General features: G+C 35.9%; 1 protein-coding gene across 1 annotated transcript in view; it reads left to right on the top strand.

The window, feature by feature from the left end:
• The window catches only part of grin3ba (glutamate receptor, ionotropic, N-methyl-D-aspartate 3Ba), a 149,984-nt gene that overhangs the window by 100,611 nt on the left and 32,150 nt on the right, over positions 1-17,223 (top strand). The window contains exon 6 of the mRNA XM_022668924.2: positions 6,510-6,625. Coding sequence (XP_022524645.2) covers positions 6,510-6,625 — 116 coding nt within the window. The remainder of the gene's footprint in view (positions 1-6,509; positions 6,626-17,223) is intronic.

The following is a 17,223-nucleotide window of genomic DNA, read 5'->3' as shown; positions in this document are numbered from 1 at the left end:
TCTCTCCCTCTCTTTATTTGTCCCTGACGCTGTGTTTAATTTGCTCTCTCGCATGCTTTTTTTTCCCGACTTTCTCACTCTCTCTTTCTGTCTGTCTCACCCTTTCTTGCTGTCTCACTCACTTTATCACACCATTTCTCACCGTCTCTCTCAATCAATTGATTTCATGTCCTCTCTATGTCTCTCTCATTTGCTGTATCTTTAACCGTCTCTCTTAATTGGTTGCTTTCATGTCCTCTCTCATTGTCTCTCATTTCTCTCTCTTTCTCTGTCTCTTGTTGTCTCTTTCTTTCTCTCTCTCTCTCTTTTGCTATCTCTCTACCTCACTCTCTCTCTCTTAATAAAATATTTCTGCCCTTTCCCTCCGTTTTATGACTGATGCTGTTTTTTTTTCCCGTCTCGTGTCAAAACCTCCCCGGCTCACGTCTCTAGAGACGGATAACACGGTCAGCATCTTTACTGCTCACTTCCCCGGTGAAAACCTGCACAGCGCCAGCCAAAACCCGCGGCTACCTTCCTGTCAGATTGGTTTTCTCTGCAGGTTTTATTGTCAGATATTGCAGAATTGCTGCTTATATAACAGTTCTATCTGCCAGAATCGCAATTATTCACCCTGCATGCAGCGAAACGGGACTTTCTAATGCGAAGGAGCTGATTAGGAGACAAATCCATCACCTCGTTTTTTTTTTTTATTTTTAATTCCAGGGTAAAATAATTAACTGTGTTTTTTTTTTCATTGCCTGCTGGTCTTTCATTCTTTCCGTCTCTAAGTGGGTCTAAATATTTCTCCATTAGCTCTCAGTCTTTCTCGAGACCCTTGGCCATGTTAAAAGCCCTCTGTAAATACAAGACAAGCTGAACGTTCGGACACAAATTAGGGGTTTGGTTCCCAAATGCACTAAAAGCCTTTTAGTCAGTTTTTGGTTTATAGTGAAATGAGTTACATTACATTACATTACATTACATTTGGCAGACGCTTTTGTCCAAAGCGACTTACAATAGTCAAGTACAATATAAAATAAGTTTAAAGGAAAAACATCTTTGGATAGGGATAAAAGGAGGACAAAGGGGAATAATAGGATAGAGGAGTGAAGGAGAAGAAGAAGGAAATGAGGTTAGAAGTAGTTACTGTGTTAGAGGTGTTAGGAGAGTAAGTACTCTTTGAAGAGCTCTGTCTTCAGGAGTTTATTAAAGATAGTGAGAGATTCTCCTGGTCTGGTAGTAGAAGGTAGTTAGTTAGAGGTGTTAGGAGAGTAAGTGCTCTTTGAAGAGCTCTGTCTTCAGGAGTTTATTAAAGATAGTGAGAGATTCTCCTGATCTGGTAGTGGAAGGTAGTTTGTTCCACCATTGGGGAACTCTGTATGAGAACAGTCTGGGAGTTGCGCTGGGAGTAAAATTTGCTCGCTGAAATTGGTGCTCTGATAATATTAGTCGCAGATGATTATGTTTCTGGATGGATTGCTGTAAAATGTGACAAGCAGTTGTGTCTCAGCTAGTATGGCAAATGTTCAGTGTTGGGAAGTAACGGATTACATGTAACGGCGTTACGTAATCAGATTACAAATTATGAGTAACTGTAATCCGTTACAGTTACTGCTTCAGTAAGTGGTAATCAGATTACAGTTACTCTGCTAAAATAAATGGATTACGTTGCGGTACTTCCCTATTTTTGGTCTTCCAATCCAACACTGACAAAACGCAATCACATTCACATAAATCACGACATCAGAATATTCTATGATTCACAACCTTCGATCAGAATGTTTTCACTGCAGAAGCGCCCTCTAGCGGGCCCATCGGCGGGCCCATTCTGACTATGTAAAGTAGAATGCTTAAAGGCGTAAAATATTCTAAACACACCGACCAACTAATCAACTCATATTCTTTAGTATTACTTTAACTACCTGCACGCAAATTTACAACCATCTACATGAAACCAGTCGCCAGAAATCTCCAACTGAAAACAGCCTGTATTTTTACATTGTTTACATGTGAAACACGCCTCCCCAACAAAATAGCCTTATAAAATATTATACAATTCCTGGTGGTGAGCACTTTGATTCTGCCTTTCTTGTGAGGTGCCCACACCTTTCTGGCCTGATATCTACTTTTCCAGTGGACAGGCCATCGTGCTCTACCAGGCCTCATTTTTTGAAAGCTTGAATGTTGATGTTGTCAGCAATACAGGGTGATTCACACGCCTATTCTGATGATTTACACTGAATAGTGTCAGTCAGGTTTACCTACTTTAGACAGTAGCTGCTGATTCCAATTCCAATTCACTTTTCTCCTCCTGAGCTCACTTTTGGGTGGAAATGTGCACTGTTCGATTCCTCTTGACGTTACACTTCTTGGGAACTAGGATGGCTGCTTGGCAAATGAAGCAGATGCGTTTTGAGTTTGACATAAAAAATATAAATAAAAAAGTTAAAAATATTCCTCCTCCACACTCCACATGCATGGTGCCTATGTAAAAAGGAAGTAAACTTAAGAGCATTAAAAATTCAAATTCAAACTGGGTAAAGAATTTAGTGTAATTTAAGAAAATATACATTACATATACTTTCTCTGTATTTCCATAAAATGTATTTTTTAGCAATATGCTTTAAATTAGATATAGTTTTTTTTTTTTTCATTTAATACCCAGTCGCATTAAGGTGTACACAATATGTGCATCAATGCACGAAGTACCATATTTACAATATACTTCAAGTGTATTAAAAATGATTAAAAAAAAGCACATACCTAAATCTTCTTAGGTAGAAGAATATGCTTTTATATTGTATTTAAATATAGTTTAATAACAATCGAAATATACTTATGTTGCCATACGTTGCTTCAAAATAGTTTGTTTAGTATGTATTTAAGTATGTATTTATTTATGTATTTTTTAAAAAGTATGTCGTTTTCCATGTTAAGCATACTTTTAAAAAATATATACAGTACTAAATACACTTTTTTTTTTTTACAAGGGTAATCAGACCACACCTGTATTACATCATTTATATACTGTGTCTGATTAACACAACAAATATTTTGCTTAATATTTTCAGAAGTTTCTAGAACTTCAGAACTTCTTCTACTTTTGAAAAAAAAAATGCTATTTTCTACTTTGACTTTTACACAGGATGGAATTAGGATTCTCTTCACTCTTCAGGGAAAAAGTCCTCACCCTCTCTGTGGATAAAGATGTCTCTACAGCAGAGCCAATCACTTTCCTCAGCAGGTCAGACGGGCGGCGGCAGATTTAGTAGTTTAGAGTTGAGGGTTTGCACAGGGGTGACGGCAGGTTCACCGATCTCCTGATGAAATGCAGGTGAGAAAAGAACAAACGGCGTTTTTTAAACAGGTTCCACTCTCCTCTCTACCTCCTCCTCCAGTGTCCCAACACTCGTTTCTTCCTGTGTGGTTTGAATATGGATGCAACGCCTGATGAAATGCAGCGTGCCACCTTTCAACAATCCGTTTATGCAACCCTCTCATTTGCATAAAAGTCTCAACCTCTTTTTTTGGCATCGTTCCAATGACAATCCCACAATCCTTAGAGTGCATCTGTTTCCTGTCTTCATATAAACCAGAGGGGCATGTTCAGAAAGTTCAATATTAATAAAAACACAAGATATAGAGCTGAGTATTTAAGTCAACGTTACACTTAATTGATTGATAGAAAACAAGGTGCTGGGAATCCCAGTCAAAGGTTTCGCTAACACTTTCTATGAGTGTCATCTCTATAAGACTCTATAAACATACTCATAACACATTATAATGCATTCATAAGGCATTACAAACATGGCTATACATATTTATAAAAATGTATAATTCATCATAGCCATGTTTATTCTGCATCATGAACTGTGATTATAATGCATTAATAGCTGTGTTTATAACATGTTATACATCAACACCAAGAAACTCAGTCCCAGCTTGCAGACTTTATCATGACTAAAAAAGCTTCCAACTTATAAACACACCCTCAATAATCCTATGCAACTACCTGGATGCGTCCAACATTTTTTTGGTAAAGAAAAACGCGATCAGGTGATGTTTTTTCTCTTTTGTCTTCTGTTTAATGTTAATGTTTGTGCACTGCTGCGTGTCCATGTGTGTGTAACAAGCCGGGTAAACGTTTGTGTAAATGTTGGGCATGCAGCTGTGTGGAGAAATTCACTGCCAAGATGAATGAAATGCCCGTCTGACTGTTGACGTCTGCATAGGTTGTATTCAGTCAGTGGCGCACCTGTGCTTTCCGTTGCCAAGATAGCCATACACCAGATATATTCAGACACACACTGTTGTTATTTAAAGGATACAAGCAGAAGGCATGAAAATGGACTGTAAGATAGCGATGAGCATCATGATGCAACTTGTGCAGGGTGTAAAACAGGGCCCTAAGATGCTTTATGAGGCTGTAGTTAAAGGCATATTGTATTTATGGTGAATAAAACAGTAACACAGTATTTTTTTTTTCTTTAATACCTGAAAGCAAGGGGCAGGTCAACCAGTTAAATGGATAATTTGAAAATCAAAATTCTATAAAAAAATTCTATAAATAAGACTGCAGGGACAGATAAAAATGTTTCATGGAAAAGAATTAAACAATAATTCATGGAAAACTCAACTTTTCTTAGTATTGATGTTAAATGGTTAATGAGACCAAAATGGACCAAAAATCTCAATATTCATAACTAGAGCCTAATAAAATAAGCAGAAATATGTTTTTTTAAAACACAAAAGCATACAAACAAATAGAAAAAAAATATCATAAACAAACAAAATCACAAATATATCTCTACTGTGAAAAAGGAGACAATAAAGAGATAAAAGTAAACTCATCCTGAGTATAGAGCCCTACAGCAGCTCTCCTCCTGCAGGTGGTAAAGCAGGTCACTGATTGGTGTATAAATGAGTAAACATGTTATCCCTGCGCTGTTTCCTGTTTACATCACAGTAAATATGGAGATTGTTTCTAAATCCGGTCCGTCGGGAGGTGAAATGGAAATAGATTTGCTGGGCTGTCTGGGGAACGCAGGATAATGGAATTGTACAGATGGCAGAGTCCCAAACTCTCTTTAGTGCAGTTCCTCACACTCCAGCCCAACAGCCCCCGACACAAGCCTGCCTCACACAACTGAGCAGCCCACTGTCCGTCTACCAACCCAACACTGAAAACACCAACGGCTACGGCTCTGAGAAAACACTGCCAAACGCTGTCAAACACCGCACAACACTTCTACACACTGCCAAACACTGTACAACACTTCTACACACTGCCAAACACCGTACAACACTTCTACACACTGCCAAACACTTTTAAACACTTCTACACACTGCCAAACACTGTACAACACTTCTACACACTGCCAAACACTTTTAAACACTTTTACACACTGCCTAATACTGTCCAACACTTTTACAACGCTTGTACACACTGCCAAACACACCCATACAACCATAAACACGATCAAAAACATCACACAGCACTGCTAAACACTGTCCAACACTTTTACACACTGCCAAACACTGTCCAACACTTTTACACACTGCCAAACAGCACCAAACACTGTCCAACACTTTTACAACTCTTTTACACACTGCCAAACACACCCATACAACCATGAACACAATCCAAAACATCCCACAGCACTGCTAAACACTGTCAAACACTTTTACACACTGCCAAACACTACCAAACACTGTCCAACACTTTTACAACACTTGTACACACTGTCTAACACTTTTACACACTGCCAAACACTACCAAACACTGTCCAACACTTTTACAACACTTGTACACACTGTCAAACACTTTTACACACTGCCAAACACTACCAAACACTGTCCAACACTTTTACAACACTTGTACACACTGTCTAACACTTTTACACACTGCCAAACACTGTCCAACACTTTTACACACTGCCAAACACTACCAAACACTGTCCAACACTTTTACACACTGCCAAACACTGTCCAACACTTTTACACACTGCCAAACACTAACAAACACTGTCCAACACTTTTACACACTGCCTAACACTGTCCAACACTTTTACACACTGCCAAACACTGTCCAACACTTTTACACACTGCCAAACACTAACAAACACTGTCCAACACTTTTACACACTGCCTAACACTGTCCAACACTTTTACACACTGCCAAACACTGTCCAACACTTTTTCACATTACCGAACACTTTAAAACACAGCCAAACACTGTAAATCACAACCAAATATTATCATATAATCCTGAACTCTGTCTAACACTGTAAAACACAACCAAACACTACCATACAAACCCTGAACACTGCTTAACACTGTGAAACACAACCGAACACTACCATTTAAACATTGAACACTGTACAACACAGCCTAACACTACCATATAAACCCGGATCACTGCCAAACACTGTAAGACAGAGCTATTCACTCCTAAACACTTCCTAACACCGAATAACACTGTTCAGCGTTCCTGTGTGTCTAACCACTCTGCTCTTGTTGTGTTGAAGGACAGATCCAGCTCAGTTGGACGCGTTCATCATGGATAAAGCCCTGCTGGACTACGAGGTTTCTATAGACGCTGACTGTAAACTGCTGACCGTAGGAAAGCCCTTCGCTATTGAAGGTAAACCGCTGTTTTTCAACTTTTCACTAGAATAATACTCTCACTTTAGAGTTTTATCACATGCTTTTATTGGTAATTATCAATAGTGAAAGATGATTAATTTTACTTTAGAATAAAAACACTGGTACCTTGACAAAGTTAATAAATTGGGTCAATAAACTGCCATAGCTAGCTTCAGTTTTTACCTTAAAACTCTCTCATGGAGACAGTTTAACAAATTGAATCATTAACACTGATCTTAACTGAGGCGAGGGAGACCTGCAGTTCTTTAAATGTAGTTTTATCCTATTAATAAATTAAATATTTTAAAAAGTGCTTTTTATATTTTTACTTTTATTTCTAAAAGTTTGTTTCATAATTGAAAAAATGTAGCGCTAGCTCTTTCACAGCTCAGAGGTAAGTATATTAGACAGCTACTGTATGTGGGACGAACCGCTAGCTAAGATCACCCTGTCTCACTGGAACACTCGAGGTTTCTCAGTGTAGCGCTGTCGGCTGGCATTAGCCATTAACTGGCGCTAGTGCTAGCTGTTAGCTGCTAATGCTAATGCTAGTGCAACCAGTCTTAGTGGAAATCTCAGCTTACTGTAAATAAACAGAAGCGCTTTACTCACCCAAATAAACAGTTTTCAGGAGAGAGATCTTTGTAGATTAACATCCAGCGTTCGTTTGACTATATATAGCCAAACAGGAAATATATAATAAAAGCTGATATACATATATATATATATAATGAACCCTGATATATATATATATATAATTAATGCTGAAATATATATAATGAACTCTGATATATATAATGAAAGCGATATATATATATATATATTATGGCAAGCCAAACAGGAAATATATAATAAAGGCTGATATATATATATATATATATAATGAACTCTGATATATATATAATGAAAGCCGATATATATATATAATGAAAGCCGATATATATATATATAATGAAAGCGATATATATATAATGAAAGTGATATATATATATATATATATAATGAAAGCGATATATATATATATAATGAAAGCCGATATATATAATGAACTCTGATATATATATATATATATATATATATATATATATATATATATATATATATATATATAATGAATGCTTGTCACATCTTTTGCCTGTTTTCTGTCTATTCTCATGTCTGTTATTCTCACGTGACCCGGCTTCTCTGTGTTTCTTCCCTGGTGTTTTTCCACTCACCTGTGTCCATTTGTAGCTCCGCCCCTCATTAGTCAGTCCCCAGGTGTTACCTGTTCTCTTTCCCGCCTTGTGTGTGTATTTAAGCGTCTCTGTCATTAGTGTTAGTTTGTCGGTTCTTGTGCGTTTACACGTCTGTCACGGCTGTGTTAATCCCGTCTGTTAGTTGGTCTCCCTGTGCCGATATATGTATATATGTATATATATATATATAGAACTCTGATATATATATAATGAAAGCCGATATATATATAATGAACTCTGATATATATATATATATATATATATATATATATATATATATATATATATATATCCATATATATATAATGAACTCTGTATTTTTTTTAAATTACAGTTTTGTTTAGTTATGTATGAAAATAGACCAGAAAATAGATTGTTGATTGTTTATTAAATAGATTATTGATTTATTGATATTGCACATTTGAATCCAGTGCACCTTATTGTGCGTAAAATATGGTAAGTATGACAAAATGCAAAAACAGAAGAACGCTGTATTGTGATGTCACAACAATAGCAAACGCACTGCAAATGAGGGAGTATGGCTTGATTTGGGAAACATCCCGAGTGTCTTGTTCTTCTTTAGATCTGCTTTATGGGAACGTCCTGTATATCAATAAAGCGAGACTAAAGCGAGACCTCCGCCTGCAGATCTCTGAAGGTTAAGGGCTTTACAGTGTGGAGGTGTGGAGGGTGGGGAGAGTGGCGGAGGTGAAGGAAGGCAGATTTAATGAGAGACGTGACGTGAGGTTAAAGTGAAGCTGTGGAGTGGGGAAGGACGCTCAGAGTTATGGTGAGCTCAGCAGGTCCTGTAGCTCCGTCCCGTCCAGCTCCAGAGTTCCTGCATTTATTCATGCGCTGGATCTGCAGAGCAAAACCCAAAACATCTCAAATCCATTCCACTCCGACTCCCTCCCTCTGAGCCCCGGCCATCCCCTGAAAACATGAAACATCAAAGAGTGAAAACATGTTCACACTACACAATATAATCCAGATTCATACCGCATTTAAGACCAAGTGGTCTAAATCTCTGGAGGTTCGATTCTCACTGATTCCACAGCCACAGGTCTGAGAAAACAAAAGGCCAGACCTGCTTCACTCTCTCTGGGAGGGTAATTAAAATGACATGTTGCAGATTCATACTGGATTAACATGACCTATGCTGCTGATTTATACTGGATTAAAATCCCACAGGCTCCAGATTTAAACTGGATTAAAAAAACACTCCAAATGCGGTACTGTCAGACTGTAGAATCTACACATCTACACTGCAAATTCATACTGGATTAAAATTTCACACTCTACAGATTCATACTGGATTAAAAACATGCTCTAGATTTAAACTGGATTAAAACCACTCCAGAGTCTGTACTGTTAGACTGTAGAATCTACACACACTGCCAATTCATACTGGATTAAAATTGCACACTCCACAGATTCATAATGAGTTCAAATTAAACACTCTACAAGTTTATAATGAGTTACAACCTCTCCACAAATCGTATTGTCAGATTGTATTATCTAAACACTCTGTAGATTCATACTGGATTAAAATTTCACACTCTACAGATTCATACTGGATTAAAATTACACATTTTACAGATTCATAATGAGTTAAAACCTTTCCACAATCCTTAGTGTTAGATTGTATAATCTATACACTCTGTAGATTCATACTGGATTCAAATTACACATGCTCCAGATTCAAACTGGATTAAAACACTCCAAAGACTGTTCTGTTAGACTGTAGAATCTACACACACTGCCAATTCATACTGGATTAAAATTACACATTCTACAGATTCATACTGGATTCAAATTACACATTCTGCAGATTAATAATGAGTTAAAACCTTTCCACAATTCTTACAGTGTTAGACTGTATAATCTATACTCTCTGTAGATTCATACTGGATTAAAATTACACCCTCTACAGATTCATACTGGATTCAAATTACACACTCTACAGATTCATAATGAGTTAAAACCTTTCCACAATTCTTAGTGTCAGACTATAGAATCTATACACTTTGTAGATTCATACTGGATTAAAATTACACATGCTCTAGATTTAAACTGGATTAAAAACACTCCAAAGACTGTTCTGTTAGACTGTAGAATCTACACACACTGCAAATTCATACTGGATTAAAATTACACATTCTACAGATTCATAGTGAGTTAAAATTAAACACTCTCACCTCTCCACAAATCGTATTGTCAGACTGTATTATCTATACATTCTGTAGATTCATACTGGATTAAAACCTCAGCTTTTAGTGTCAAATTGTACAGATTATACTGTGCAGATTTTTATACGGGATTAAAATCGCACATGCTCCAGATTTAAACTGCATTAAAACAATCTAGAGGCGGCATTCTCAGACTGTAGAATCTATACACACTGCTAATACATACTGGATTAAAAATACACTCTACAGATTCATACTGGATTAAAGTGAAACACTCTACAAATTCATAATGAGTTAAAACCACTCCACAATTCTTAGTATCAGACTATATAATCTATATACTCTGTAGATTCATACTGGATTAAAACCTCAGTTGTTAGTGTCAGATTGTAAGAATTATACTGTGCAGTTTCATAGTGGATTAAAACCACATATACTGCTGATTCATACTGATTTGAAACTACACACTGCAGATTCATACTGGATTAAAACTAGATCACAATTGCTTTTGTCAGACTGTAAGAATTATACTGTTCAGGTTCATAGTGGATTCAAAATTCATATGCTGACCTATACTGATTTGAAACTACAGCCTGTGCAAATTCATACTGGATTAAAACCAGTCCACAATTCATAGTGTCCTACTGTGGAGTCTACTCAATTTTGCAGATTTTACAAACAAAAAATATTCGGTAACACTTTCTATGAATGTCATCTCTATAAGACTCTATAAACATATTCATAACACATTATAATGCATTCATAAGGCATTATAAACATGGCTATACATATTTATAAAAAATTATAATTCATCATAGCCATGTTTATTCTGCATCATGAACTGTGATTATAATGCATTAATAGCTGTGTTTATAACATGTTATACATCAATACCAGGAAACTCAGTCCCAGCTTGTAGACTTTATGTATCATGACTAAAACAGCTTCCAACTTATAAACACACCCACAGTAATGCTATAAATACATTTTTACCCTCTTATGAATTATACTTGTCTTAAATATAATATTAGTTATAGTCAATTATAATGTATTATAACAGGTCTTTGTGCGCTCTAAGTAAAGTGACAGACATTTTCATTGCAGGACTGGATTATTAACGATAGATATAAACTATTTTAACATGTATATCATAAGTATAGCTTATAATGTATTATAAGCACAAGTCATAATGCTTAATAAACATGGCTATAGTGGGTTATGCATTTTTATAAATATTTATAGCCATGTTTATAATGCATTATAATATATTATGGATGTAGTTATAGCGTCTAATAAAGATGACATTCATAGAAAGTGTTACCAAATATTCTAGCATGTTCCTTTTTTAATCCAGTATGAATCAGCAGCTTGTTTTGTTTTAATCTAGTCTAAATCAGATGAACACTCTGACATTATTATTATTATTATTATTATTATTATTATTATTATTATTTTTATTTATTTTTTTTTTTACCGCCACACTGTTAATCTGATTTAGACTAGATTAAAACAATAAACTACAGATTCATACTGGATTAAAAGCACAGATCTCCTCTGCTCTCAGATAGAAGAGCTGTATCAGATCTTCAGGGTTTAGCGGGTTCTGCTGGTGCGGTTCTGCGGTTCTGGGTTGGGCTGTTATCATGTTATCGGCGTGTTCTCTGAACCCCGCTGTGATTTTAATAGAGAAAAAACTGATTAACATTTAACTGCAGTTACTCTACAGCCTCCAGCACCGACTCATTACTGTCTGACAACTTTAGCAAAGGGTGCCAACAATTCCAGAGGGCAGCGTACCTGTGGAGACAGGGGACGTCTGAACGTGCATCAGCTATTAAACAGAGGGACAGACCTTCTTTATATATGTGGATTAATGAGCTTTCATTGATTAAAAGACAAAAAAAGTCATTTATTAATTTATTAAATTTCTTAGAATTAAGACCTGATCTTCTAATGCCTTCTCATATCTTCTTCTAATTTACCAAATAAGAATGTGCCTTTTTAACTTACTTTCCAGATGGCATGCAGATGTACAGGGGTTGGACAGTGAAACTGAAACACCAGGTTTTAGAGCACAATAATTGATTGTGGTGACGGACAGTTCTGGTGGAAACAGGAGAGTTGAGGTGCACATTGAATTCTGTCGTGATTTAATCAGCCGTGTTTTTTTTTTGTTTGTTTTTTACTGGATACAATCCAGGTTTAGCACCCGAACATCCCTTTCAGACAGCTTCCTCTTACAGCGTCCACAGTTAATCCTGTTGGATGTGGTTGGCGCTTCTTGGTGGTATCTTGCTGACATTACCCTGGATACCGTGGCTCTTGATGCTGCATCACAAAGACTTGCTGTCTTGGTCACAGATGCTCCAGCAAGACGTGCACCAACAATTTGTCCTCTTTTGAACTATTATGGTATGTCACCCATAATGTTATAGTGTGTATTGCAATATTTTGAGCAGAACTGTGCTCTTACCCTGATAAATGAACCTTCACACTCTTACAGCTCTTACTGGTGCAATAATGTGCAATTAATGAAGATTGATCACCAGGCTGCTCCAATTTAGCCATGAAACCTTCCACACTAAAATGATGACAGGTGTTTCAGTTCCATTGATTTATTTTATTTTATTTAATATCATTTTATAATTTTAAGTATTTAAGTTTGTTTTTTTTTGGAACTGATGGCTGCATGTTTAGAGTTGGGTGGAGGGATTGAGGAAAGTTAAAATAGTTTAAATACTTGAAAGATAAAGTAAAAACAAAAACATTGTTGAATGAATGATGTACCGAATTAATGAAAATGAATAAATAAAAGTTTATAAAACACAGAGGAACAGAATCTGCTCCAGTCTGATCCAGCTTTAAACCACGTTATTAATTCTGCTCCATCTGGACGCAGAGCTCTGACTGGTGAAGTTGGACTGGAGGTGCCATCGTGCACCTGGTATTACCTGCTGTGACGAGCAGTACCCTCACAGACAGCTCAGCGTCTGGACAGTTTATTTGTGCTTTAAAATGAATTATTAATTTATAGTTTTACAGAAACAGTTGCAGAAGAACTAGGTAGAAAACTATACAAATGAAAAGGTAGGAAAAGTTTTACATTTCTAGGAACTTTACTGCACTAAAGCACTAACTTATAAGTAATTAAACGTAATTAAAACTAGACAGTTGTGCAAATTAGAAATCTTTAGTTCAGACAATTCACTTTTCATATGTACAAAAACTTCAAATATTAAGTCTCACCTACTTAAAATTTCACTTTATGTTTTTAATTGGTCTAATTTAACTTCTAGGAAATGTATATTGTACGTTTTGTCAGAATCAGATATTTTACATTATTCAAATTCATGTAATGGGTTAATATAATTAACTGGAAATTAACAGAAAACAGAGACCAGACTATAGTTGACTATTATACCACAGTTATGACCAATGATTGGCTGAGAGGCGTTCTATGAGTACCATTATCAGCTGGTAATGCACTGTAACCGAAAATCTCCATGTATTACTACGCCACATACAGGTAACCTAGCAACGATGCAGCGCTTACAAACCAAACAGCACAGCAATGAAACTATTTTAACTCACAGAGTGTTTATAGCCAACACGTTATATTAGTATTATTACACGTTATAGTGTATTATTGCATGTTATAGTATATAATTGCTTAATTATATAACACATACAGTATATAAACCTTACAAGAAGCAGCAGCAGCCTGTGTGACCGACATCAGATGCAGAAAACCCCTGCAGAATTGCTTAGTAGACCCCGCTCAAACTAAAGAGTCAAACTGAGCATGTGCAGTAGTGCAAAAGTAACTTTTAACAAATTGAGGCAAAAAGTTTACTATAGTTACTGATTTTTAAAATCACATTTAGGAGAACAATTATATATCCAAATTTCAATTCAAATTTCAAGAAAGATAAAAAATATAAATGTTTTTTTTTTGCATCTGGTAGCAAAAGTAGTTTGATCAGAAAATCAAGAAAAACAAATGAGAAAAACTAGATAACTAAAAAACTGAATGAAAAACGTATTTTTTCTTAAGTTTATAAAATAGAAAAACCTACTTTTCCTTGTAAAAAGACTCTGTAAAATGTGCGTCATAATTGCTTGCATACAGTTTTTTGATCAGAAATATGGTTATCAATAAAACTTTGTTAATATCTGATTTTTTTGCTCATTAAAAATAAATTGGCAGTAATGTGCACGCCCATGTAGGTCACAATTTTTAAGATACAAAAATAAAATTCGGAAGGCCAATAGAACATATTGCATTCTTTCCAAAATGATGTTTTATAAAATGATACGATATGTGGTTTTTGTTCAGTTCGTTCATACAAATTTGGCCCATAGGAATAAATTGGCGGCCCAACTTCCGGTTCTGTCTTCCATAGCCATAGCCATCTGATTTATGCAAATATATTACTTAGCAACACCATTGCAACCACCATGTATACCATAGCAACACTTTAGCAGCCACCTAGCAGCACTTTAGAAACCAACTAGCAACCGCTTAGAAACAAAATAGCAACCAACACAAATACCAAAGCACCACCTTAGCAACCACCTAGCAACCACTTAGAAACATCCTAGCAACCAACACAAATACCATAGCAGCACCTTAGTAGCCACCATGGACACCATTGCAACACTTGCAGTTTCTGCAGGAACTGCGATCTAGTTTTAACTGGTAACTTTTTATCTTATCTTGTTTTCATACTACAGGATTTCAATCCCACACAACCTGCTGACTTTAAAACGTTTTGTTTGCCACTATTTCTTTACTGATTGATGAGTGCAATTATATAACTTTCTTTTTAATGGGTTATTAATAGTCCTGCAGTGTGCTACCATGTGGCCAATTATTGCAACTTGGTAAATGAAACTGGCTGATTGATGGGCAAGAACTTTTGTATTCCTCTCAACTTTTCAATCAAACAAAAATTGCAAAATAGATTTCAGTAAAAAAGGAAAAAGCAATAAATTATGATTAGCCTTCTTTGCACAAAAGTGGACATCATGCTTTTGAGAGATATTTATGTGTGGTAAAAATTAATCTAAAAATATCTAATTTTTCTGAGTAAATCAGATTAAATGAGTGTTTTTTTTTTTATAGAAAGAGAACATTAGTGTTTCTATTTTCAGTCTGAAGAGTTAGAGAAGAGAATAGTACACAGTGATCTGTTCTACGGCGTAAAATATATATTTCTTTCTTTTACATTTATTTTTTAATCATCATTAATTGTATTTGAAAGCTGAAGTGCACGCTGTCTACTGGAGTGGACACATTAATAACTCTTAAACGTTCACATTTTTTTAAAAAAAGGAAACAAAATCAATAGTTTTTATCCGCCTGAGAGGACAGAGAACAAAAACATTTTGGAATGAATCCTGATAGATTTTTTATAATTCAGATGATTATGTAGCTCAGAGGGAGAGCTGGACGCTGCAGTGGACGGTGTGGGGTGTGAGCTGCGGTCAGCAGGGAAACGTCCAGCGGCCAGAATAAAACAGCTGGCCGTTCAATTAACGGCTCAGCCCCTCTGCAAACGTTACGATAAAACCCGGGCTGATGGAATCGGGGCTAATCAGGAGACGCCATATTCTCATCACATATTACAGCACACTAACCCTCACCAGAGACCATTCACACACAGTGCCTTCAACTTCATTCAACAGCAGAAAAGAGAAAAGGAGGAGGGATGAGAAGAGGGAAAGAAAAAGAGAAGGGAAAAGAGACAAAATAAAGAGAAAATTAGAAGAGGAAAGCAGAAAATAACAATAGAGAAGAGAACAGACTTAAGAAGAAAAAAACTTATCAAATAAACATAGAAAAAAAAGAATAAGAGGAAACGAGATAAGATGAGACGAAAGTCAAAGAGAGAAAACAAGCAAGGAAAAGAGGAGATGAGATGAAATAAGAAAAGAGAGGTGGAAAAAAGAAAAAAGAAAAGAACATTAAACAAGAAGAAAGAGATCAGAAGCGAGGTGAACAGAGAAAATAAGAAAAGAAAAGAGGAGATGAGAAGAGACGGCAAAAAGAGAAAAGAAAGAAGGAAATGAGAAGATGAGATAAAATGAAAAGAGAGGTGCAGAGAAAATGGAAAAAAGGAAAAGAGAAGACAAGAAGAGAGGTGATGATATCAGAAGCCAGCTGAAGGAAGAAAAGAAGAAAAGAGAAGAGAAGATGAGAAGAGACGGCAAAATGAGAAAAGAAAGACGGAAATGAGAAGATGAGATGAAATGAAAAGAGAGGTGGAACGAAAATGGAAAAAAGGTAAAAAGGTAAAAGAGAAGACAAGAAGAGAGGTGAAGAGAGAAATGAAGAAAGAAAATGAGAAGTGATGAGAGACAAGTAGGAACAAAAAGAGAAAACAAGATGTAACAAGAAAAGAGGTGAAGAGAAACACACGAACGGATTAGAGAAGGCAAAGAGAACAGAACAGAGAAAAGACACAAAATGAGATGAGAATAGAGGTAAAAAAGAGGAAAGAAGGGAAGAAAAGAGGAGATGAGAAAAGAGTCAAAGAGGAAAAACATGAAAGGATGAGATGAAAGAAGAAGTGACCAGATAAGACAAGATGAGACAGGAAGAAAGGTGAAATAAGAAAAAAGAAAGAAAAAGAGGAGATGATAGGTGAAGTGAAGAAAGGAAAGCAGAAAGGAATAGAGGAGATGAGAAGAGAGATGAAGAGAAAAAAAACATGAAAGGATTACAAGAAAGGAGAAGAGACAAGATAAGACAAGATGAGACAAGAAGAGAAATAAAAAGAGGAAAAATAAAGGAAAAAAGGAGATGAGAAGAGAGACAAAGAGAAAAACATGAAAGGTTTAGAAGAAAGGAGAAGAGACAAGATAAGACATGACGAGGAGTGAAAAGACGAAAAAGAAAGGAAAAGAGGAGATGAGAAAATAGATGAACATAAAGGATTAGAGAAGACAAGAAGAGATAAAAGAGATGAGAGTAGAGGTGAAAAGAGAAAAAAGAAAGAGAAGTGAGATGAAGAAAGAAAAGAAAAAACAGAATAGAGGAGATGAGAGGAGAGACAAAGAGAAAAAACATGAAAGGATTAGAAGAAAGGAGAAGAGACAAGATAACACATGACGAGGAGTGAAAAGACGAAAAAGAAAGGAAAAGAGGAGATGAGCAAATAGATGAA

This window comes from Astyanax mexicanus, chromosome 18 (genome assembly GCF_023375975.1).
Source record: "Astyanax mexicanus isolate ESR-SI-001 chromosome 18, AstMex3_surface, whole genome shotgun sequence".
Lineage (NCBI taxonomy): Eukaryota > Metazoa > Chordata > Actinopteri > Characiformes > Acestrorhamphidae > Astyanax > Astyanax mexicanus.
The sequence above is the reverse complement of the archived record's forward strand: the minus strand, read 5'-3'. Positions and strand labels throughout refer to the sequence as shown.